The sequence below is a fragment of the Salminus brasiliensis genome, chromosome 2 (assembly GCF_030463535.1).
Source record: "Salminus brasiliensis chromosome 2, fSalBra1.hap2, whole genome shotgun sequence".
Lineage (NCBI taxonomy): Eukaryota > Metazoa > Chordata > Actinopteri > Characiformes > Bryconidae > Salminus > Salminus brasiliensis.
Genome location: NC_132879.1, coordinates 44,534,749 through 44,561,479, shown reverse-complemented (window position 1 = coordinate 44,561,479; position 26,731 = coordinate 44,534,749). Strand labels below are relative to the sequence as shown.

Genomic DNA, 26,731 nt, shown 5'->3' with positions numbered 1-26,731 from the left:
AACCGGCAAAATCAACTGTTGCTTATCGATGCCCTTACATTGGAATACACACATATAACCTTTGTATGTACACTGTTAAAAGTACAAGTTCCTTAAGGAACTTTTAGAGGTCTTCCTTAATTTGAAACTCTGGAGGAACCTCTTAAGGTGAAAGAAACTTGTTCTTCTAAAAACCTTCTTCTCGAAGGTTCCTCAAAACACTTTAAGCTTTATAATTATACATATAAGCTCCTTTCTCAAGAAATGTATACTTGTAACAGTGTTGGGATCCCAAGTGGTGCAATTGTCAAAGAACTAGATTCTTAGCAATGCCAAAGCCATCTGTGGCTGGGAGTCAGAGAGCATAACTAGACTCAATCTTCCGGGGTGGATAGGATACCTCTCCAGCTCCCGCATCAATCAGTGTGAAGTTAACCATTGTGGCCATTAGGTGATGTGTAATAGTTTAGCTTTCTCCTCTAAGTATGTTGAGCTGTCAAATGACAGGTTGAAATCCAGCCCCTTTTCAAAATTCTGCCAGATTTTTCCAGATTACTGCCTGGACTGATGTCATGAATAGACCATGTATATGTACGCCTAGCCCACCCTAATTTCATGGCTTATTGTTCACATTTTGATCATGAAAAAATACAGCTACATAAAAAAAAAAAAAAAAATATATATATATATATATATATATATATATATATATATATATATATATATATATATATATATATATTTATATGTAAGTAGATCACACTTTACACCTAATACCAAAATGCCTCCTGCTGCAAATTGTGTTTTTCTTTAGGGCAATGATGGCAGTAAGGGGGAAAAGGGGGATATTGGTCTTCCAGGCAACCCAGGAACTCCAGGACTAAGAGGTAAAGATGTAAGTAAACCGTGAACGATGTGTTCAGGTGTTTCATTTCTTCATGATTTTAGGGTATTTAATGCATGATTAGATTTATACAAGGCCTGGTGAACTTTACATGTGATAGGTGGCCAATACTGGTCGTTCAGTATTCACAGACCACATCCACATACTGTTGTTTATTATTTAGTAATGACATGGCAAACAGTGTCAGACAGAGTTCAAATGGGTTAAATCTTGGGTGCAATGGGCTAAAACGGGGGAACCTTGAACTGCCAGCTTTGTTTGCTCTTATGCTGTTAATCACAGTTATTTTACTGCACTGAACCACCTTCTTGGGTAGTTTGGATCTCAGTAGGGCAATCATAGAGGATTGGGTCCTGAATTCGTAGTAGTGATGTTAGGAGGGGGAAAGAATTGCTCCTTTGAAAATGACGATAAATTGTTCAGAAGCATTTTTGTGCCTTAATCTGTTTCAGGGTTTAGCGGGATCAAAAGGGGACTCAGGAGCAAGAGTAAGAGAGCACAGCTTTATCTAATAACACACACACAAATACACATGCTTAATGTAAAATTTCATTTGATGTATATTAAGCTAGTATGTAATCCTGCTGTGCCAAAAACATTTATCATGCACACCTTGACGCAAAATCACTGCACTTATTACTAATTTTATGATGCTTGTGAATTTTTTTTCCACAGGGTGAGCCAGGTTCTACAGGAGAGCCAGGAGAGAGAGGCATCAGGGTAATGTCTCTCCTCATTCTTTTGAAAACTAACTTAAAAAGCTTGTCATCAATGCTTAGTGGTCTTCCTTGTAAGTGAAATAACATAATATAAGTCTATACCATCCATTACTAAAACTCTATGATCTGTTACTTTCACTCTATAACATCAGGGCTCTCTTGGTCTCCCTGGACGACCAGGAGACCCTGGGGAAAAAGGTGATTCTGGAAAAATTGGTTTGCCGGTGAGCATCTGCAGTTGTCTTTAATGTGTTTTTAAATAATATAATTTATCTGGGTTTTTGTTTTTGTTGCTGTGTGCAACAGAAGTCAGTTCGTGCCTTGCTGTGCATACTCAGTACAGTGTTGTATCTCATTAATTTGATGCTCTTGCCTTTTCACTGTTTCTAAGGGTCCTGAAGGATTGAAAGGGGAGAAAGGCGAGCCAGTAAGTTCTGTATTATGATAATCAGTTTTCAGTAGTGGTTTGTTATGTTCTGTGTTTTGAGCCACACTTAATGTTTAATGTCTCTTCAGTGCTCCAAAGCAGAATTCCTTCCATATTTTTTTTAATAAGCTGATCTTTATTACAGTCAATTGTTGCAATGAATTTTAATTCATATTGATCTCGTCTGCTTTGAATGCAACAAGCAGCAATCTTTTTGTTTTATTCTCATATCATAATTTTTTTAATTCCTTTCCTGCAGGGAAGACCTGGTCCACCGGGGCATTCTCAAGTGAGTTTCCTTACTCTGAAAGAAAACATCTAGTATCAGATCTTTGTAGGGCTCAGATTATTACAGATGTCTTCCTTGTAAGAGTCATTACATTTTTCATTTTACATACCATTTATCTATATGTGCAAATATTCAAAAACTGGAATGGCTTTGCTTTTTGCTTTAGTTATCTCTGTCAGACAACAATCTCCTCACCAGAGCCATCAAGGTACACAACAACACTTTCTGTACTCTTTCATATGTGTCTGATAATAATGCTCTGAGTGCATTTTAGGCACCACACTTGTATGTTTTTCCTACTAATTATTCATTTTTGTGTTTTCAGGGTGAGCCAGGAGAACCTGGGCTCCCAGGCCTCAGAGGAGAGGCAGGACTTCCAGGACCAGCAGTGAGTAATAGGCAGATTTCCAGGGCAAAAGGCAGTGTAGATGAGAGATTTGCAATATTCAGTAAGACTTCATTTGTTGGCTTGTTTCTGTCTTGCTCTTATGTTTTTTCTCTCTCTTCTTTTCTGCAGGGGGCTCCGGGAAAACCAGGACCTCCAGGGAATTCCCAGGTGAGTCATTGACTAAATCATACCAGTTACCTTAATGCTTTAGATTCCTAATTACTAGCCACATATGGGTCTTTGTGATTCTAATCTTCTATTTCTTCTATAAACAATGACAGTATTTACAGTGCCATTACATACAATATGTTAAAGGATGAGAACTATTTAACCAATTCATATAACCACTGTAAAGTTAATCTCTTGAAGGGCCCCTTTTTATGACTGTATATTACTGAATTCTAACTCACATTTATAAACGCATGTTTTCTTGGGTTTACTCCATAGGGCGAATCTAGCACAGGAAAAGATGGCCTTGCTGGTTTACCTGGACTGCCCGGAGCAAAGGTTAGGCATAGAGCGCAGTTTACTTTTTTTATAGCATGTAGCTTTAGGATAACATGTGGGGATAACTATAATCTAGTACTTCATCTAAATGATGGCATTCCTGGGATTTATGTACATGGAAACTGTTAGGGACAGTCATTATTACATTATAGAGACTGACAAGAAGTCCCCCTACAACAAGGGGCAAGAGACCTACTTCACTATTACCAGGATATATTATTTAGTTAGAGATTCATCATAAATACAGTGTTTTTGGTATTTTTACTATTTTATTGGTTAGCTAGGATTAGCATGCCAGCTGTAATAATTTTTTGTAATTTGGCAGCATTTTTAGCTCACTTTGCTTGAGATTTGTGTTTCATCCACACCTGATCTGTTCTGGCATTTGCAATAGTCATTTATACTTATCAATTACATCTTTAAAGCTTTTGTTTTCTTAATATTTTATTGTTATTATTGTAACAATAATAATAGGAAGATGATGAACATCATTAAGTGTGTGTATGTATGTAATGTCATTACTTTGATTATTTTATTTATATATTTATTTGATTCAATTCACAATACTGAATTCCTAAACGCTGATTGGTTTATTGCATGTTACACCCAAAACACACCCATAAATCATTTGGAGACCTTGTACATTCTTTTTGCGCGTCTCAATACTTTCCCTGTCATTACGATAGCAAAGACACACTGACATAGCCTGAATCAAGCTTAGCGGTGTGTGGTTGATGGCTCGCCAAAAGTTTGCTAAAATAGGGCCATAGTTAAAAACATCTGATAAACTGACACAATATTCATTACAGGATCCTCTTACTTTCTCAGGTTTTGTTCTGTAAAAACTAAATTCACTGCTGTTCTGGGTTCATTGTCCGGGTTAATATTTGCGTTGAACCCATGCACAGATTTGTCTTAACTTTGTAGTAAATGACCAGGAACATTTCCCCCATTTTTTTTCTGAAGATATATTATTAAATTATGATATTAAAAAAAAGATTTAACCCTGAAAAAAAGTTTTTTTTAATCATTACTTCCCAGGGTGAAGCAGGGAAGAAAGGGGAGCCAGGAGCTGTGAGTAATCCTTTTGATTACATAAAGTGTGGTTCATAACTTAAATGCTACGTTGACATTTAGAAAATTATATGTTGTATAATTAGGATTCTGATTAGCACTTATGTCCTTAGAGCCTTTCAGTTTGTGTCAGTTTTGATGTGATATTTAAGTAAAAATAATTTCTGTCCTTACACTGTCACTAATAGTATATGTTTGAGCGTTCATTCAAAAACTGTGTTAATGCACAATTTGTCAGTTGGTTTATTAAGTACATTACAGTTCTTCTGTACTTTTGTCCTTTTGTATTTGTGTGTGCATGTGTGTGCGTTCATATGTGATTTAAAAGAAAGGAGAGAAGGGCGATGCTGGCCGAGTTGGCGTCGCTGGCATGCCTGGACTGCCTGGTACTCCAGTGAGTAATGTTCAAACACAGTACACATTCTCTCGCTATTTTTGCGCATTTGACAATCCAAAAATTTTCATGAGTAAACATAAAATAAATTATTAAATAAAAACATTTCATAGCGCACAAATCTCATACATGAAGAAGCAATACCCTCCTAAATTTACAAGGAGCTATTAATTACTTACTACTATTTACTACTAATTTTATTCCCATTTATTCCTAATTTCAGCTACAGCATATTTACTAATGTTGCCTCAACTCAATATGCATCATCAACCAAACTGAGATGCAGAATTAAATATGTGACTCAACTAAAAGTTCTGTAAGCATTTCATCAAGTTTTTTTGCACAGTCCCTGCCCTGTTCCTTAAATGTCTATCATGGTTCTTTTGTGACTTCCTGCCACTTGACTCACATCAAAAATAATTCCCATGTAGGGAGCAAATCATTTTAATGACACTATGTGTAGGACATCAGAAACAGCAAAAAGTCTTATTTGTATTATTTTTAAAGAAAATTAAGCTTACCACTATATATTTTTCTGCCTTAGCAATCAGGGGCGGGTTTCACAAAACATTCATAACACTCCTTTGTAACATATGTTATGAGAGCGAGATCCATTCCCAGGCCTAATTTGGTAAACTGTACATGAACTGAACTAATATAGGAGATTGTTTAGATTGGACATACTTTCCATTGAATGTGACAGGAATGTTAAGGGTTCCAGCTGTGTCTTCATGTGTATTATGTATGTTAAACAATGGTGGGGGCTGATTTGTATCCCTAATGGATAAGATGCTGACATCCTGCATATGGGAACAGTACAATAACATATGACATATTGTACTGGACAACAAAAAAAACGATTAAAACACTTTCTTAATTTTGGAGACAAAGAAGGCTTTTGGAGAAAAACTCTGATATCATTATTAGGAAAGGCACCCCAGAATTGTATCTAATATATGCATTCTGCTATAGCTAATATATGCATGTAGCTATTAAGTCTTCTGTGACTGTGATTATTTTATCAGTACAAACACTACATTTGATCTCTTTCTCTGCATTGCGGTTTGTAGGGTAAACCTGGTGTGGATGGTAAGCGTGGAATAGCAGGAAAAGATGTAAGATATTTACTTATTTATGTTTGGCTTTAGGGCTGGCATAACTACTGTTCATTACATTGGTATATATATTGTTTATGTGAATGAGCATAGATGTGTGTGTATGAATGTATTCAGTAATTGGTAAGAAAATCCTCAGTGCACAATTTGCAATAAATGTTTTACCATCATGGAAGCAATAATTCATTGTAAATAGTGTATGTTGCTGTTAATTAATGCCAACATGCCTTACATATGGTTCTGGGCCTATTAGTATCAGTCAGAAAGGTGCTGATTTCAGTTCATTTGTACCATTAATCTTTACATTCATCTACTTTAGGGTGAACAAGGACTCAGGGGTGATGATGGAAAAAAGGTTTGCTGAAAGACCACTGCAAATACTTTTTTTAATAAAAGAAATGAGAAATATTTTAATACAGTGAACGTTTTGTACTTGCAGGGTGAAAAAGGAGAACCTGGTGGTAATGTAAGATCTTATAAAGCTACATTTGTGTGGAAATCATTTTTGGTCATTAAATATGTTTTACTTAATGTGTCTTATTTAGTAACCTGTGTGTCTGTTTTAGGGTAAAGCTGGGGAAAAAGGAGAGATGGGTCCTCCAGGTTTGCCTGGTTCTTCGGTTTTACTCCATGAGGTAGGGGCCCTTTATTTTTATATATTTGTTTACTATGTGTAATGTTATTGATAAATGCTAACACATTGTAGCAGTTTGTAGGCCTAAGTTTATCAGCTGCTGCTTTATTATTTTTCTGTTTAACTGATCTGTGGTATTATATATAGCCTAATAGTGGGTTTGTCTACAGGGTGCTTCAATAGATGAAATAAGAAAAGCCTTTCCAATACCAATGGGCCCCCCTGGAGTGACAGTAAGTGCAACTTGTTGATGTTACTTTACAAAATACATTTACTGTGCATGCCAGATCCAGTCATACCAGACCTGATGGCTGCTGCCGTAGAACCAGCACTAGGTTGTTGCATCTGTCTGATGCAAAGAGAATGGAACGTCATTTATTATGTTGGGGAGCTTTTGGTGATTTGGTCATGTGCTTGTTACGGTCATGCATTTCATAATGCATGCTTTCCTTTTACCTCTGTGTGTCTGCATGTGTGTGCGTGTGTACATAGGGTCCTACTGGAATGAAGGTAAGATCATCATTTTGTTGTTGTGAAAAACTACAAGTGACATAATTCTAATATATATGTATAAATGATACATTTCTGCTGCTCTGGCTTTTAGGGAGAAAAAGGAGATCAAGGCTCAAAGGGAGAGAAGGTATATATGTCCTGTTTTTTTATGCACTTTGACTAATTAAAAACTAATTGCAGCAATTTGATGTTTTTTTTTTTGGTATTTCTTTCTTTGTCTTGTTTAGGGGGAGGCTGGCGGTCCAGGGAGACCCATTGAAATAAAGGTATACATGGCCACAGATTTCTAGTATAATACCCTCAATAGTATTTAATGTTAAATAGGTTAGGTAAATACTATGTAGTATATTAATGAGGAATTCATTCATTTTTTAGGACATTGAAGCGGTATTTGAATCATATGGCATTAAGGTAAGTTTTCATCATCCCGTTATGGTAATAGGCTTAGGATCATTAATCACAATTTAATAATAATCAGTAAAAGTAAGTGCTTATATCACCCATTATTCTAAGGCAGTTGGAATAGTACATATTCCATAATATAGTACATTTGTATGTTTTCAATATAGTAGAGTATTTTTAATAAGATGTTATTTGGTATGACATTATTAAACACTAAATTTTAGATGGCAGTTCCCTGTTTGCAGTATGTTTCCTGCTTGACATTTGATGCAACTTTACCATTATTAATGTATAAAAGCTTCAGACGTTTTTTTAAAGCTACAGGTCTGTTCATTATTCTGGATACATTATTTGTGAACAATTTTTCATTAATTTTTATATCAAAAAGTAAAGAGGTGGTATATCTAATTGCAAGAAATCTAATTCTGAATACAGAAAATACAGCCAGGGACTGCCAGTGAAGAAGTAGAGAAAGAAGGAATGAAAGAAGGAAAGAAAGAAAATACAATAAACGTAGTCTCGCCCACAGACGTTGAGCACATCCCAGCCGTTGAATGCTCTAATATTACAATGTGTTTAAACTCATTCATATCTTATTAAGAGAGGCATCTGGCCTAAACCATGATTTAAGGATGTTTTTGGCAGCTATTAAGGCTATTGATTTTAAGAAAATAATCATCATTTAATAGGTTAGGTTGTGTCACATGGGTTTTGTTAGTTACAATTGATACCACAAATAAAATAAAATCCCAACATTTATCAGCTGGTTCACAATAAAAGAACATATGCATAAACATAACTGCAACTTTCGCATTGCAATTCTGACAGCGAGGACTAAATAGAAACTTTATTGTTGGCATAAGCCTTATGGATAGCTTTATAGTAAATTTAGCAATGTGCTATGGAGACCACTCCAAATCCACACCTAGTTTAATTGACATGTAGACAATTTTTCTGAATACCTTTTAAATCTTATTTTTTATTTTTTTAAGCGGTAATTATTTGCACAGGACTACAATATTATAGTCATTTTACAGATTTTTGTGCAACCAAATTGGTTTTACTTAGGTTTAAACCAACATCAATTCCAGACGTTTTAACAGATATTTGAAGAGTCGTGTGCTTCCGACTTACAGCTACCATAAACCTTCATCCCCTAGCTTTCCCTGCTGAAGGCTTTGATTGATAGGCTACTCCAAGATGGCATGGAGGAACTTCTGCACGAAATGGCCACTAAAAAAAGAATCAATGGGCAGAGGACGGACCCCAGCTCCAATATCATCACAGAGTACACTGTAAAGTTTCATTTATTTGAATTGTTGCAATGTTATAAACTGATTCACTCCAAATGGTTTGATCATTTAAATTGATATTAAATTTGATTTGGTACTGATAAGGCTTCCCAGGTCAGGATTTCCACTCTAAGCAATTATGCAATAATTATTCTCAATGCACAGCTGTTGAACAACCAAGGGAGTAATATCGCCTTAACTCTCTTCATTCCTAGAGTTCAGTCAAGTATGAACTCTCCAGTGATCCACAGACTGATGAACCCTTGATTGAAGAAGAAGACGAGTTCAATGAGGAGCAGCTACCTGAACCCTACCCGGTAAAATTGTTCAAAAAATGAAAAATACCTTAGATATAATAATAAGAAGAATACTGCAAGGAATACTGCCTGTGTGTATACATAGAATTCAATATAGTATAGATTAAATTGACATAGTTGAGCCTAGATTACCTGACCACCAAAATAGCTCAATTCAAGGCATAGTATAGATTCAACTGTCGTAGTTAAACCTGGACTACTTGTCCACCAAAATGATTGAATTTAAGGCTTAGTATAGATTAAACTGTCATAGTTGAGACTTGATTATTTAATCACTATTTTCATGTTTTCAAAGGATTCACTTAATGAAACAGTACATGGGCCTACCCTATGGAACATGTCCACTGTTGATGGAAAGACAAGAATAACAGAGAGCGGAATGGAGGTAGAAAAAGGAGGAGAAGCTGCCATCAAAAATTTTACCAAGGCAACATCCTCTCAGACTGTGACTCAGACTAATGCCTCTTCTGAGAGGGTAGGCCTATCAGCTGTCAGTCTCCTCCAAAACAATATGGAAGAGTTTTCTTTATCTTTAACTGGAAAGATTTTGTATGTACTTATGTGCTTCTATTTGTGTGCTTGTGTGTTTGTGGCAGACTGGCTCAACAAAGGCAGCGGTAAGTATGGAGTTGGTACTTCACAGTCAGGAGGACACAGGAAAGAAGACTTCTGGAGAGAAGAAGAAGGGCAGAGAGAGAGGAAAGGTGTAGTAAGCCTTAGCTATGCTTTTATCACAATTCTCTTTGGTCAGTGCTACTGTTTTAAAGTCTTATCATTTCAGTGATGGTATTGTCCAACAATACCAGCAACTGTCCTTTAGCTCCCATTCGATTCCTAGCAACTAAGCTAGGAATAGTTATAGTGACTATTTAACATCTGCACTCTTACAGAAAAATGACTCTTGATGACATTATGGTGTTCTGTATGCAATCGTTTACATAACATTATCATTAGGAACATATTCTAATATGTTCTAATATCCAATCACAGATTGTAATATTGTGCAACACAAGATGTGACTGTGATGTGAAGTTAAGAAAGCCTAAATGATCTTACCTGAAGTGTTTTCTTTAAAGAACAATTGTTAATCCACTAAGTAAATATGAAAAAACAGATATCTGATATGTAAAAGTTAATAACATTTATAATCCCTTATTGCATTTAATAATTCAAACAACATTCATTAACATGGCCAATATTTGGTATCACTTTACTTGGATGATTCATTCTAGATGTCTTGTAGATGCTCACCTGACATTCAACTAACATACAACTGAACATCTATTAAATTCAACTGAGTTAAATGTAAATGACTGTTTATTGAACGTAACCTTACACCAAACCCTTAACCCTAACCTTAAACCCAACCTTAACCTTAAATCCACCCTAAAACTAAACCGCAACCCTAACCTTAACCTAAAACCTTAAATGTAACCCTAAACTTAACTCTGAAAGGGTAAGGGTAGGGTTAGGGTTTGGTGCAGAGTTACATTTTATACGTATTCAGTTAAATGTTAATTGAATATCAGGTGAGCATCTACAAGGCAACTATATGAATGTAACTTGTTCACAAACTTCTAACCCTACATATATATATTTTTCCTGTTATTTTTTTTCTTTACCAGTTTTGCAGTTGGGATGTATTTAATCATGTCTGTTGTATGTTATATGAAGCTAAGCATTTTAAACAGAGAAATCAATTGCCTTGAATGTACATGCCAGCCCCCCCTGGTCTGTCGGGCAATCTAACACATTTTCCTTTTTTATGAAATATCTATGGTGTGTTACTGGCACGGTTAAGAGTGGTGTCAGTAAAACTGTTGTTATTTGTGATACTTGATTATATTTTAACTAAATAGTCAGTTAAAGATTTTATAATGTGTTATAAAATGATGTTATATGTGATGGCAGCAATTCCCAAAGTGTGACATTAACATTCTGATTGTGAAACTCCTAACTAGGGTAAAGGCAATAAAGGACGACATAAACGGCAAAGGAAACGAGTGGTAAATGTTCTGCTTAAACATTTCTAAACAACTCTAAACTTATTTAACACTCATAAATTCTCTCCCGATTAAAACACTGTATAAACTAAACCATTTAACTAACAACAGCACATGTTGAAAGAACAGTACATAACACTTATACTACGTATTACTCCTAATGGTTGGGTTTTATCACACGGTTTATGGAGCTGTAATTAATTGTTTTGTAATATTTCAAATTCAGTTGGGTTGGAAGTAAGGTACTTTAAAATCTGAAATCACTAAAAACTACTAAATATAATTTCTAAAGTGCAATAAAATCCAACAATACAGTTTTACAACCATCTGCTCTTTGTGAATTATTTCTGAATATTTTGGACAATTAGAATTCCTTTTAATTGTGTCCTTCTGTTAAACACAAAATACAATCTTAAAGGTTTTTTTTATAGTTTTTGGACTGGACCATTTAATGGGAAATCTATTGAATTTAGCTAATCTTAATGTTAGTAAAGATGCATGTAATCTAATTCTATATTTACCCTTATTTCTCCATTTTTATATATTTTATTCAGTATTTACCCTTATTTTCAGAACATAATAAATAATGTGTTTGTAATTTCAGTTATTAACACATCAGATATTCAGATGCACATCAGAAATGATGCTCTTGCTAAAATCTGATAAATTGATGCTTAATCTGTCTAATATGTAATTGTATTGAAAAAATAATAAAAAATAAATATTACATGTTTTTTTTCTAAAAACAATATGAATTAATATTATACATATCATGAAAGTTTTTTTATATCATTTACAGTGATTCTAATTGCTCTCTTTAATGTCTTTTCCTGACAGGAAGACCAAGCTTATGAGGAAGAGGAGATGGAGGAAGAGATTTATGATGATGAAGTGTATAACTATGAATATGAGGTTGGTGTTTTTGCAAACATAAGCATGAATATCTGCAGTTTGTACAACAAAAAGCCACATCAATTAAATCCAATCATGTTCAGATCACAGTTGTACATGGTTTCAGGTCTGTTTTTCTGATTGGACAGGCGAGTTTGCCAAGTTTGACAAGACACATTCATTCACATGCATTATGTGAGAACTGGTATTTCTTGCTCCTGTGCTCCCCCTACAGTTAGGTGTAATTTGAGACATAAGAAGTATGTGGATTGAGGCAGTAGAGTAATGTTTCAGGATTACACACAAATATGATTTTGGTTACCAAAGTTAACGTTACATAGTGCAGTTAGCAGCGCGTCGAGCCTAAAGTAGCAAGAATAGAGAGACTTTTCTCCCCTTAACACGTCAGAGGAGCATCACAGTGACAATGAAGCTGTTATGTTAGGATCGAAATACTACATAATGTTGCTTTACCACTTGTCTCTGAACAGTTCTAGAAGAACATATTAGCATTCAATTCAATTCAGTGCTAATAGGCTGTCATTACAATGTCACTACAGGATTGTACAGCCTAACAAAACACTGTTAGGCTGCTACACGCGTGGACAAAATTGTTGGTACCCCTCGGTTAATGGAAGAAAAACCTACAATGGTCACAGAAATAACTTGAATCTGATTAAAGTAATAATAAATAAAATTCTATGAAAATGAACAAATGAAAACCCAACATTGTTTTTGAACCATGCTTCTACAAAATTATTGAAGTAAACTCATTAAACAGACCTGGACAAAAATGATGGTACCCCTAAAAATAATGTGACCAAAGGGACATATTACATCAAGATGTGTCCACTAATTAGCCTCACAGGTGTCTACAATCTTGTAATCAGCCAGTGGGCCTGTAGCCCTATATATATATATATATAGGGCTACAGGTAGTCACTGTGATGTTTGGTGACATGGTGTGTACCACACTCAACATGGACCAGAGGAAGCGATGGAAAGAGTTCTCTCAGGAGATTAGAAAGAAAATTATAGACAAGCATGTTAACGGTAAAGGTTATAAGACCATCATCAAGCAGCTTGATGTTCCTGTGACTACAGTTGCACATATTACTCAGAAATCTAAGATCCATGGGACTGTAGCCAACCTCCCTGGATGTGGCGCAGGAGGAAAATTGATAATACGAATGGTAATAACCCAAGGGGTACCAACAATTTTGTCCACGTGTGTAAGTCATTGTTAAGTCTCTGGTGCAGTAATAGGAAAGGACATGGTACAATAGTGAGAAACAATAGACAAAACACGAGACAATATATACATATTACATGTACATATCACACTCTTGTACATAACTGCATAGACAATAAGTATAAGAGACAGTAAATATAAAATATGCAAATATGTGCATGTACATGTTCAAATGTACATGAAGGCTGGGTGGTTAAGGTTCAAATTGAGTTACTATACTAATAAGTCAAATAAATATATATAGAGAGCAGTGATGTGTTGTGTGTGATAATGGAAGAGAACAGGAAGTTCACGTAGACCAGTCTTGTGTTTATAAATAGCATCACATACGTAAACAAGGTGTGCAGTGCAGTAATTAGTACAGCAGTTGGTTTTCTGAGAGAACAGTGCACAGCTTATGTATTATGCATGTTTGGAGGTTACATACAGTATGACTACAGTCTAAACCTCAGATTTGGTTTGAGGTTCTGATTTGTAAACATCATCATCCTATTTGTGGCTTCAACACCCTACACACTTGTATCCACCTGAGTAGGCACACAAAATCTTCTGTCTGCAGTCTTTTGTTAGTAACGTTTTACCCAAGTAATTCACAAGTAACCCGTTAGGTATCCATGTTTTAACCGCTGTAAGAATCTTACGGGAGTTTGCTTTAAATCACCGCAGATTGAGCCAGTGACAGAAAATACTGTGCACTCCCAAGATGAGGACAAAGACAAAGTAAGTGATCTTAAATGTGATACAAACTCAAAATGCTACCAAGTCAATACATGTAATGATGCTGTTTCACTTGTTTTTAGATCGAAACAACAACAGAAAGCTCTCTATCTTCACAAAGCACAGTGAGTCCTTCACTCATTGCTGTTGTTCAGATGCACTGTGCATCTAGTTTTACCTCCACAAAAAAGCATTGCCAACAGAATAAGATGCTCTGGTGCAGCTGTGGAGTTTACCACAGTTTACCACAAGAGTTTAGAGCTGTGTATTGGCAAAGACCTGGCGATACGATACGCATCATGATACAGGGGTTTCGATTCAGTATATTGCGATACTGTATGACAGAAAACTGTCATAGTATAAAAAAGCACATCGCCATATTCATAAATTTAAGTACATTTAAGAGTAAAAGAAAAAAATGGGGTTTACAGTTGGGGTTTAAACACAACCACTGCCACTATTCTTTACATATAAACTATATCACAGTATACTTTGTTTTTGAGAATCGATACAGTATTGCAAGACATAATAATGTGATACTTTGACATATTGATATATTCTACCTCCTTTTCTCTTGAAGTTGAAGTGGCGATTCCAATCCAGAACACAACACATGGTTGTACCTAACGGCTCTAATGCTCGTGTTGCTGAATACAAGTTTATCACAGCAGTCTAGCGTAATGTTTTCCCTTATGAGTAGAGCCTGTTTCAGTAAAAAATAAATAAATGTGCAGCTCTATGGAAAATGTGGCTGGGAAAGTGTAAGTACATTTAGTAGTGGCACCAGGACTGCTCATTTAGACATGTAAAATATGCACATGGACCAAAGTTATAGATGCGGTGACACACGCTACAGAAAATGTAGGTGTTCAAGTGAGCTGGAACTTATAAAACCTGTATTTCATAACACAAGACATATTGAAGATTAAACCCAAAGCTGTTACTTACTGACAGGAGCAGGACTCTCCAAATTAGCTTTAATGTATTGAACATTTCTAGCATGTATGCCTTGAGTGTTAATGAGCTGGTTAATGATTGCCCAATGCTCAGATCTGCAGAACTGTAGTCACTGTATTTATTTAATGCTGTGTGATGCTTCTAAATGCTGATGGCATCGCTGCTAATACAATATGCAAAAAAAAAAAAACATGATGAGAAGCATCTTGATTTAGTGGTGAAACTGCTTCTAAAAACAATTGATTGGTTAGTGTAAAATATTAAAACTTAATAAAATGTGTGTTTTCATTTGTATTTTGATTTATTTATTCCTCCGATTTAATTTAGAATTTAATTTAATTTAATTTAAAATATTTAAAGTACATTTGAGCAGTCATGTTGAGTAGGCTTGTATCAGCACAACTGGGTACAGTGTAGGTGCACTTAATTAAGTGACAGCTTAGGCTATAGAGTACATTCCCTACTGTTTCACACTCCAGCTGAGTCATCACATCACAACTAAAGTACATTCTCTTCTTTTAACTTCAGCAGTACATTGTGACAGCTCCTTCGTATACACAAGAAACTGAGGTAGGGATTTACTCTGTATTATTAAGGGGGAATCAATTTTTACAAGAGATTATTATAAATCATCATGTCATTTATTTATTTAAACACTGAACCAAGCCTTCGAGCCTTTTGAAACTTGTTAAAGGTGCCACAGAATGCCATGTGTCAGTATTTTTAAATGTTATTTGATGTAGAAATATTATAAATATGTGACTTTAGTTAGAACGAAATGTGGCTTTAAAACCTTTACAACCCAGTTATATAGCCTCAGAATTAAAAATAAAGATTTACCTTATGGTGCAGCAAGAGTATAATCTCTGCTTTTATTGGCTGGTTTATGGCACAGCAACGGCTCACAGTACTTACGTAGCATAGCCTAGACTAGCCCACTATAGTAAAAATTGTAAGTCTTAGTCTTAGTGTTGTTTCCTTTTGCACAGTGTGTGGTTAACTAGATGAAAAGATTGTAATTGGTGGGCCAGTTAGCTTTTAGCCTAGCACCCACTCACCTAGTGCTTGGCTTTTAGCTTTTTAGCTTTTTAGCTTGTTTTCCCCCGACTTTTGCTCATAGATACACGTAATCTTTTCCAGGAGCAGGTTTTGAGAGTTTCACATTTCTGCTTAAGAATGGTTGGTGAATAAGGCTGTTCACTGTTTTCAGCAAAATCATAATGCTAACCTATATTTACTGTGAATTATTCTCAGGGGGGCTACACAACGGCACCTCCCCTCTCCACACCAGGAGTCACAGAGCAGGTACTGATTACGCCTCACAGGTTTCTTCATGAACACATTTGAAAATTCTTGCTTATGCTTGTTGTCTGTGTCTTTTCTAAAGTATAGTGAAACAACATCATCCTCTAATCTCAATACCACACAGGCTGTGGAAGAGGTAAGCATGCTTCTTCTCTACCTTCCTCTCTCTCTCTCTGCATTAACCCAGTTTGTCCTAATGAGTCTTACAGAAAGTCTATATAACCATACTGGCAGTTCACATTTCCGAGCTCATGACTCTAAATAAAGAACACAATTGATTGACTATTCACACAATCAAACTTTAAGTGATGCATTAATGTTCTGAAAATAAAACAAAACAATATATGTGTAATATATATATATATATAAATATAAAAATATAAAAATAAATATATATCACTTCCGTTACCTATGTCCTGCAGTTCATTTTTTTATGTTGTCAGGAATTATGACATTTCTCTTTAAATATTGCTCAGTTGTCTTATCCTTCATCCAAGCGTGCTGACCTCCTTTGACCTCAAACAGCTGGGAGGTATGCAGTTATTTGTATATCAATAAAAATACATCCAATTACATACATTCAATAATTTCTTTTTTACCGAAATGACCATTCCTTGTCATGAAGGCCAGTAGCAGTGAGTGGGCAGCCACCTTAAGGCTCAGGGAGCAACTGGGATTAGTTTGCCTTGCTCAAGGGCTCTTTAACCATCAACATAGCAGCAGGAGAAAGTGCTCTTCATTCGCTCCCCCTCCCCTTTATGCTTTCTGTATTCCAGTGGATCAAATCAGCAACCTTCTTGTCCTAAGCCTGCTAACCTTTAGGCCGTTGCTGCCCCCATTGACCTTATAGAAAACCTTTACATGCTAGTTACTTTTGAAAAGCACCACTCAGCAAAGGAGCTCTGCAGGAGTAGAAGATCCCTTCTGAGCTACGGTGGAACAGGCTGTAATGCATCACACAGTAATCATGTTTAAGGAGTATGTAGGCTTTCTGTAGACTGTATTTGTTCTGGAAACCGTACTGATGACTTTTGCATGTGGCATGAATTGATGAAAACGTTTAGGGTCATTCTTGTTTGTTCAGTGTGGGCTGACTAATCGCATTTAATTGTGTTTGACAAATCAAATTGTTTTAGCACATTTTTTTTCCTGCTTAATTTGCCTTGACGTGCTGAACAGAATGACCGGGACAATCATCAGTTAGTTCACTAACCCTCCACCTTTGAATTTCACCAGTGTCAACATTAACAGTGAATGTCAATACGGTATATAAAATAAGAGCACAAAAGCACCAGCTTGTACGTTTCACATGCAATGCAACGCAACTATTATGATAATATGAAGCACTGTGAATCAGAAACTAACCGAACAAAGTTGCCAGCATGCGCTTCGCATAGTGTTTGTGCTAGAGTTCATTTCCTCTCGTTAGTTTGCAATCATGGCTCGCAGAACGCAGCATTGCTCATACATATCTGCTGCTCTAGCTCTTTTTAATACATTTTCTTTTTGGATTCTTAACACAGGCGTTCCCCTAGACTCAGTTAGAGGGACACTCAAGCTCTGGCAGCACATGTGCCCTTCCCGAGAGAAGGCGTGTAGAAACTGTGAACTGTTTAAGCTGGGGAGGATCTGACTAACCAGCATTACATGGGGAGGGTCCCCTTTTCCTTCGCACAATGATGTCACGGGCCACGTTCATCATGCCCACGGTGCCTGATATGAGTACAGAGTGTTTGAAAAATGCACAGTATTTGTGTGCATTAGATTTTTTTTTTTTTTTACCAAAAGGAACTTTAACACTAGAGCTATACCTGAAATGCCACAGTCTTATTTATTATGCTGGGCCACATGCTCATGAGTGCTTTCTAAGTCAAAGGGTGCATAAAGTCATGTCTAGGTATACTCACATTCATGATTATAACTGCATATATATTTTTTTTCAGCACTGCTTTATTTATTGAAAATAAGTTGAATAAATGGTATTTTGTTTACTGTATTGCTACTTTCTCTAGTTACAGTAACTTACTGAAACAAGATGTATTCCTTCCCAAGCTGGATTCTCTGCTACCTGTTTTCACTGGTGAAATTCAGTTTAATCTTGTGTGCTGCATGTGTGTCAGTAAATTTGTTTACGTTTGCTAAACTAGTGTTTGTGTCTTTTGTTCGTGTGTTTCTAATCCCCATCTTAATCCCCCCAACATTTAAACATATTTAACAATTGAAGAGTAACAATGAAGACTGCAAATAATGTAGAAAGCGTAGCACTATGCAGGAAACATTGGAGGAATAAGACTGTAAACAAGTCATGACCTAGTTCTTGCCCCAGCCTGGTCTCGCAGTGAAAACGTCCACATTGGTTGTTTGTTTCATCTTGTAAAATGACTCATTTTTGAATTCAGTGGACATGTGACCTATAACAATGAACAAAAGACTACAGGGGACTGAGAATTAACTCACAGTGGAGAGACGACTCAAATACAACATTACTGTAAAATGAACAATCTATAAAATGCTGTTTTATTATCTCAATCCACACCTACACTTAATCTGAATCTAACCTACACCTTAATCTACACCTAAACCCCAATTTTAACCCTTATTCTTAAACCCTTATTGTAACCTTAACCAAACTGAAATGATAAATCCCTACTGCTTCTCCAGTAAATGCATTCCGCTAATTTTCTTCTCCAAAAAGTTAACAAACAGCAGAATGTTCTCCACGACCATCTCCCACCACTGTTCTATCAATCCGTCTTCATGCATGTGTGTGTTTTTGTGTGTATTACCCTCAACAGCGCTACAAGAGAGGGGAAAAAAGCGACCAAATATGTCGTATTTTTGGACTTATATGGTCATTTAATTTATGTAAAATCATGTTGTCTTGTCCACACTTGTGGAATGACACTGATAACTTGTGCTGGAACACAGCCACAGCTGGCTACAGTTGGGCCAGTTTGGGCCCAAAACACAAATGCTGTACAATAGGAGTTGTAAAACGTTATAAATAAAATCAAAGACCAAATTAGTTAACAACTAATCATATAGTCGGTAAGTTGGTGAAGTCATCACTCATGTTTCACAAAGTTTAACCAAAACACTGTCCTGCCCTTTAACAAAAACAGCCAATCCGCTTGCTGATTACGAGTTGACAGTATTGTGACTACACAGCTTGAAAGTAAAAGACACTAATACAGATAAAGCAGTAATTATTGTTCCCTTTTTTGCTGATCCCAAAAATTATGGGGGAAACTGATTAAGGGTTTTGTGTTGGTGGCACTTTATTTTGGGTGAACCTTTGTGGATTAACAAACTCTTAAAAGAGTATCAGTAACACCTCAACAGCAAGTCAGTGCAGTAGCAGCAGTGTAGATGATCTGTTGATAAATTACGTACCTTAAGACCTACATCAGATAGACTTAATATGTTACTTCTGTTAAGCAAAACCTAACCCAGCCTTACCTATTTATTGTATTTATGCATATTTATACCTATTTTAAGTTATTTATCTTTATTCTTTAGTCTTCATTGTTAGTAAATGCATAAAACAGCTTCAAGCTAAGTTGAAAAGCTGATAGCCACATAAGAGTTATTTGGTAATTGGGTGATTTATAATCCATTATTAATGTCAATAATCCAAATAATATTCGATGTTTATTTTTTTTACTGTTTGTTGGTTTGATATCACTTTACTTGGATGCTCCATTATAGATGCCTTGTAGATGCTCACCTGACACTCAACTAACATTCTGAACTCTAAGTTGAATGTAAATGACTGTCTGTTGAATGTAACACTACACCTAACCATAACCCTAATCTTAACCTTAACCTTGAATCAACCCTAAAACCTAACCCTAACCCTAAACTGAACCCTACAACCCTTGGTTTACATTTATTTACATTCAGAGTGCAGTTACATTTAATAGATATTCAGTTGAATGTTAATTGAATGTCAAGTGAGCATCTACATGGCATCTATGATGGACCATCCAAGTGATACAGGTAGTTTTTCTTGACATTGTAACAAAATTACCTGTAATATTTATGCTTTATATATGCTTTATATACAATGTTGTGTTTGGTGATTCCAGTTTGTAACACTGTTTGGGTGTTATCAGGGTGTCACGTCCAGTTCTGATGCACAGGGTGTCCAGCGTAAAGTGAAGAGGAGTGCCCCCAAGCTTGAATATGTGGTAATATAACTTGTGCTCATATCCTAGTCCACCTGTTTCACCTGTAGAAATGCTCTTTTCTATTTAGAACAATAATCAACACCAGTGCTGTCGTCTGTAGGTCCACATGCCTGGGGCACCAGGAGGGCAAAATCGTTACGAGCAAGGACAAAAGGTGAAGGACATGGTTCACTGTTCTATAATCATACACCTCTAGCTGTAAAATTAAACAGGAAATGGGAGTGTTTTCTTGAACCCTTTCCTTCTAACTGTTTCTTTCTGCAGTCACGATCTGGGGCGAGGAAGAAAAAGAAGCTGAATGTAAGTGTGGTTCTTATTCAGCTATATATATATATATAAATTAGAACAACAAATTAGAATTTATATCGCCCCCGCCTTACCATTAAATTTACCTCTCTTTCTTCACTCTCATAGAAAAAGAAACAAGAAAACAAGGACCCTGAACCCGAGCCTGAGATCTACACAGAACAAGAGAGGGATGGAGGAAAAGAGACAGAGGGAGCAGTGCCAGAAACAGATTTTGGGACAGGGGTTGAAAAGATAGGGGAAAGAGAGGAACCCGAGTGGGAGATGCCAGAGGGAGAGGAAGGAGGGACAGGGTCTGAGTCAGTGCGAGTGAACGGCTCAGGTGACGGAGATGAAGAGAGGAGCAATGAGTATGAGGAGAATGAGAGGGACTGGGAGGAGGAGAGAGAGAGAGACAGATTGGAGATGGAGAGAGAAAGGATAGCGCTAGAACAGGAGAGGGAGGAGGAGCTAGAGAGGGAAGCGTCAGCAGCGAAAGAACGAGAGCGAGAAGACATAGAGGAAAGAGAGCGAATGGAGTGGGAGATAATGGAGAGGGAGAGGGTGGGAGAGGGAGACAGAGAGGAAGATATGAGGACCCACATCTCTCAGTATGAATTTCTAAAGGTAGGGATGCATTGGGGTGTAGTTCCCACACTCCTGGACATGTCAAATGATTGCCCTTTTATCAGGTCCTCTTTGTAGGTGTAGCCTATCTGTTTCTGCATACCCCAGCCCCTTCTACCCCATTCATAATAAGGTCTTAATAGAACCACTGCTAACCAGATCTTCTCAGCATTCACAGATACTGACATAATAGAAACATCGACACAGTCAGTGATTCTTCCACCTCAGACACACATAAGACCTCAAACTATCCGGAAATTCTACACCTGCACCATTGAAAGCATCCTCGTGGTTAACATCACAGCCTGTGTTAGAAACAGCTCCACACAGGATGGATGGGCTCTCCAGAGGGTAGTGCAGTCAGCTAGTGCTTGCATCATCCAGACTGAGCTCCCTCACCTGCAGACCATCCACAGAAAGTGGTGCTGCACCAAAGCCAGGAAGATAGTGAAGGACCTCAGCCATCCCAGTAATGGACACGTTTGCTCTTACCTTTTTGGGAAGGGGAAGCTCCGTGCTTGTGAGGCTCCTAGGTTAGCTCTTAGCCATTTCTGTGGGTAAGGAGGGTCTGGTGTTGGTTTCCCCTCCACAAAATGTTCATAACACTGTTGTTCAAGCTAAATTCTACCTGAGAATATTATACTACTCACTGTATATTTATAATTTTCGCTGTGGTTGTAATCTACAGATCCACTGTTGCACTAGAGGTTCTACACAAAAACATAAACAAACAGATACCCCGCCCCATTATTGTCTAATGGAAAATGAGGTGACAGTCATTTTGCACACTGCACTTTACACTCTCTCATAACCATACCCTCATCTTTTACATTGCACACAAGCTGCGCATTTTAAATCCTACATTTTATTTGCTCTTTGGTTAATGTGTATATACTGTAGATTTTAATTCATTAATATAATTACCTATATTTAGTTTTTATCTTCTTTTAAATTGTGCATGGAAAAGATGAGCTATAGTTTCTCACTTTATACTTACAAGGTGTAGCAAATCCAGCAGCTTTGCAGTGCCTGATGCACACATACCAGCATCAGCCACTCACATGCCATTATCATGTTTGTGACATTGCTGTGCTAAGAATTGTCCGTTTCTTCAAATAATATCTGGTCAGCAGTGGCTTTATGGTGGTCCTGAATCACTGATAATTGGGGGAAAGGGGTGGAGCTGATGAATTGTACTGAAACAGGTGGACTGCAATTATTAATTGTATATCTACAAAAAGTCATTCTACAGCTCCGGAATAAATGAAGAGACCACCCTACATCTATATCAGTTTCTCTGGTTTTACTGTTTATATTGCTATTTTATATTCTGCATGTATTTGCATAAATTACAACTGATCAAAAACAATAATACAAAGAAATAATTATAATAATTCAAATGAAAAATTTAAATTAAAATGAATGATTAAAAAAAGATTTAATACATTTAATAAAATTTTCAAATGTAAACAACAGAGTACTAATATTCGAACTTTGGGAGCTTTCAAAAATCACTATGGTGAAATAACCTTGACGGCCAATCACAACTTTCATGTCTTGGCAGGCTCTCCACTAGTCTTTCACATTGCTGTTGGGTGACTTTATGCCATTCATAGTATGCAAATTCAGGTAACTGAGCTTTATTTGATGAAATGCCTGGAATAAATGGAGAAGCAAATAGAGAAGCAAATATAAGAAAATAATTAAGTGGTCTCTTCATTTTTTTCAGAGCTTTATATGGTAGGTGTACCAGGTAAAACTCAACAAAGAATGCATAGTTAACAAATCCAGATAGTAAACCCAGATAATCTTTTTTCCAACCCCCCCTCCATTAGGTGTTTCATTGTAGAAAATGTTTGTTTTGCATGAATAAATGTCTAATGAATAAACTGTTGATGTTTTAAAGGGGCCTCCTGGTGAGAATGGTCTACCAGGGACTAAGGTGATTACTTTTACACAAGCCCACTTCATTGAACTGGTTAATGGAACATGGCTTCATTGAACATGGCTAAATTCTGGAATTGTCATCTCTTATGTAATTCTTGCTTCCTGATTTGGTTCAGTTCCACCCACACCTACTGACATCATCCACCCCCGTTCCCCAGGATGGGAAATTGTTACTGTCAGTCAGACAGATCGTATGGAACAGCAACCTCATTCCACTAACTTTGATGTCCTCATAGTTCTATTTTTACTGTATCCTGGCTGAAAGAACTTAATCTGAACATTGATCAATCGCTTACTCTGTGAAGCTCTCTTCTCTGTCATTTTACATCATGTTTAGAGATGGCAGGGCACATATAATGATGTTCTTCTGTTGCTGTTACTCTTTGTATTCATTCAGGGTGAGATCGGGGAAAAGGGACAAAAGGTAATTTCAGGACTTAGAAACAGCCAATATCTATTGAGGTAAATGTTTTTGGTGTTGCGTTGAGACATTGCTGTATGTTCTTCTAGGGAGAGCCTGGTATTGGGCACCGTGGGCCTGTTGGTCAAGCTGGTCCACCTGGACAAAAGGTGAACCTTCTCTATACTGATTATAAATCCACTAAATGTCCAAATGTTTGTGTCCAAATGAGTCAGCAGTTTTCCCAATACTTTTGTCCATATTGTGTATTAACATAGGAGACATAGTATATCTTTGTCTTTATTTTCCTTTGCTATCATTTCTTTTTCTTGTTTTTACTCTAGGGTGAGCCTGGAGAACCAGGACCAGCAGGAGCGCAGGGCATTCAGGGTATCCGTGGCAACCTAGGAATCCCTGGTACACCAGGTCAAAGAGGTCAGCCGGGGGACCCTGGAGAGCCAGGAAGAGAGGCAAGTACCATTCTGCCCATAGTGGCGAGTAAGATGGCAACATAATTAAAATTAGCTTTAGCTGCATTGACTGGTAGATGTGCCGCCCTGATGTTTTCCTTTATTCCTGTGTAGGGAGACAGAGGAAAACGAGGGAAAAATGGATCGCCTGGCTTGCCAGGTGCTGCTGGACCTCCAGGAAAAGAGGTAAAAACAGCATTTATAGTTTCATGAAAAAGGCCTTTGCATATTTAACATATTTAATGGTTTGAGATGGGGGTGGTGGAACTGGGCAGTTTAAGAGGTTAATTTATGGAGGGAAAGTAAATTCTCTAACACCAACTGTTGGTTGAGTTGGTGGTGTAATCAACCAATTAACCCTTTAACACAGAAAGGCTTATCACACACTAAGGTGTATTACTCAGTAACTACAGGGCTTCTGTAAACTACAAAACTTCTGTAAAAACCTGGTAGGGCTATTCTTTGGTAATAGAATTTTTTAACACTTTCGACCCCGCTGACAGGTCATAGGCTGCTTAAGGGGTTTTAACCTAATTCAATTCTGTTGTATCTGAATCTCACAAACCTCCAAACATTTCCAACAGTGTAAAGTAACACAAACAACACTATGATGTGATAAAAAGAAATCCTGGAAGAGATGAACGTTGTATTATATGTTGGTCTGGGTATATTACTATGGCTTTGGATCTCCAATTACCCTTATAAAGCTAGGAACAGCGGAGAGTCTTCCTAGAGGTGTCTGGTCTGTCAGAATTTCTCCAAAAGCCAACTCATTGTGGGGGCCACCACAGAATCTAGGAGAACATCTATAGAACCACAGGCCTTGCTTGACTCTGCTAAGGTTATCATTCATGAGACAACCATTTAAAAAACGGGCCAAATATGATATCTATATAAAAGAATAAAAGAGTAAAGTTGACTCAATGTTTTTTTCTATAAGAACATCATACCTGCAATAGGATCCTGCAATAGGATCACCCGTCATCAATCTATGATCTGAAGCTGAAGATTATTGCTGATTTATTGTTGATTTATTAAGATGAAGTTATTCATCAAAATAACTCTCGTCTGAAGCACAAGAGCAGGTTGAAGGACACACTTTCTTATGGATGATATGAGCGTTTATTAAATCATATGCTTATTTTAAAGTGGTGTTTTGTGTTTTCGGCTGTTTTTGTTTTATATTACATCATTTTGCATCTGAGGATGTGAAATAATTAGGTGTGGTAAACATGTGAAAATCGAGGATATCAGTAGAGGCAATAGGCATTGTATGACACTGTTATTTTATATGTATAGCATTTAGCTGTCTACGCATAATTTTCTTTTTTACAGGGACCACCGGGTCCACCTGGAGGGAAAGGTGACAAAGTAAGTGTTTTAGACATTCATATCCAGGCTTTCAGGTGTTGCTGCATTGAAAATGAAAAGGTCAATTCATGAAAAAAAATCTGCCATCTGTTATCACCAGGGGGACAGCATCCCAGGGGAGCCAGGAGATAGAGGCGTGGCTGGGCTTCCAGGTCGCAGGGTAATGTTGAAATGGATATTTATGTGGATAATACTGTAACACTCTGCTATAGTATGACAAAATAGTTTTTTGTTTCCTTCATCTGAAAAGGTTTCTGACCCTGGTGTTATAAGAACGTCCTTTTATTTTGAATTTCCTGAATTTGCAGGGTGCCAAGGGCACTGTGGGAGCCAGAGGACCACCAGGACTGATGGTAAGTGTCTGAACATATAAGTTAAGCTCCACAACAAGGTACAGATGCTTCAGATTCAGTACTTTTTAGATATTTGAAAGGAATTATTATCTAGAACAGAAATATCAAGAACAGTAAGATGTGTATGTAATATACACCGATTGGCCATAACATTTAATATTATTAATATTAGTGAACAGTCAGTTCTTGAAGGTGATGTTGACAGCAGAAATGGCCAAGTAAGGGTCTGAGCCACTTTTACATGGGTCAAATTGTGATGGCTAGATGTCTGGCTGGTCAGAGCATCTCCAAAACATCAGGCAGGTCTTTTGGTGGTTTTCTGATATGCAGTGGTCAGTACCTACAAGAAAGGACGACCGATAAATTGGCAACCTAATTGCTTACTGATGCAATCCATGAAGATCATGTCACACTCACAGGACTTAAAGTATCTGCTGCTATCATCTCGGTGCCAGATACCACAGGACACCTTCAGAGGTCTTGTGGAGACTTTGCCTTGAATGCTCAGATCTGTTGTGGCAGCACAAGGATGACCTGCTTAATATTGGGCAGATGGTACTAATGATATGGCTGATCAATGTGTTTGAACTGATTGTAATAAATTCCTTATAAAAGCTCTAATAGATGAATTACTGCTAACCTTTTCATGATCTCTCTCACTGGCCTAGGGTCCGAAAGGTCTTTTCGGTGTGAAAGGCGAGAAGGTGAGGTGACCTTTCAGCATAATTGTCAGCACTTCAGCTACAGTTGACATTCTGAGGAGCCTCTCTGTATTAAAAGGCTCAAGTTTTAATGCATCGACTGACACACTTCACAGTTTAAGCAAAGTTTGGGCACTTGTCAGCTGCTCTGACAGGGTTATAGACAGAATTGCTCTAAAAGGAACCTGCTTCTCTGTACTGGAGTGACAAAGTGCCTCAGACATGCTGTCCTCAAACCTGTCACTGTTCAGCTGTGGACAGTGCTCTTCTTATTTTGACACTTGGCTTCAGAATCACTTGTGGGTTCT

General features: G+C 37.0%; 1 protein-coding gene across 1 annotated transcript in view; it reads left to right on the top strand.

The window, feature by feature from the left end:
* Positions 1–26,731, top strand: part of col7a1l (collagen type VII alpha 1-like) — an 89,828-nt gene that overhangs the window by 50,971 nt on the left and 12,126 nt on the right. The window contains 44 exon segments of the mRNA XM_072672898.1: positions 794–874; positions 1,336–1,371; positions 1,559–1,603; positions 1,755–1,826; positions 1,994–2,029; positions 2,289–2,318; positions 2,485–2,526; positions 2,644–2,706; positions 2,836–2,874; positions 3,154–3,213; positions 4,255–4,287; positions 4,616–4,681; positions 5,752–5,796; positions 6,116–6,151; positions 6,236–6,262; positions 6,363–6,431; positions 6,601–6,663; positions 6,923–6,940; positions 7,035–7,070; positions 7,171–7,209; positions 7,319–7,354; positions 8,506–8,640; positions 8,853–8,954; positions 9,250–9,429; positions 9,551–9,658; positions 10,916–10,960; positions 11,795–11,875; positions 13,901–13,942; positions 15,279–15,344; positions 16,029–16,079; positions 16,162–16,215; positions 20,195–20,269; positions 20,370–20,423; positions 20,534–20,569; positions 20,684–21,181; positions 23,088–23,123; positions 23,526–23,552; positions 23,639–23,698; positions 23,873–23,998; positions 24,113–24,184; positions 25,334–25,369; positions 25,470–25,529; positions 25,678–25,722; positions 26,391–26,426. Of these exon segments, the coding sequence (XP_072528999.1) occupies positions 794–874; positions 1,336–1,371; positions 1,559–1,603; positions 1,755–1,826; positions 1,994–2,029; positions 2,289–2,318; positions 2,485–2,526; positions 2,644–2,706; positions 2,836–2,874; positions 3,154–3,213; positions 4,255–4,287; positions 4,616–4,681; positions 5,752–5,796; positions 6,116–6,151; positions 6,236–6,262; positions 6,363–6,431; positions 6,601–6,663; positions 6,923–6,940; positions 7,035–7,070; positions 7,171–7,209; positions 7,319–7,354; positions 8,506–8,640; positions 8,853–8,954; positions 9,250–9,429; positions 9,551–9,658; positions 10,916–10,960; positions 11,795–11,875; positions 13,901–13,942; positions 15,279–15,344; positions 16,029–16,079; positions 16,162–16,215; positions 20,195–20,269; positions 20,370–20,423; positions 20,534–20,569; positions 20,684–21,181; positions 23,088–23,123; positions 23,526–23,552; positions 23,639–23,698; positions 23,873–23,998; positions 24,113–24,184; positions 25,334–25,369; positions 25,470–25,529; positions 25,678–25,722; positions 26,391–26,426 (2,997 nt within the window).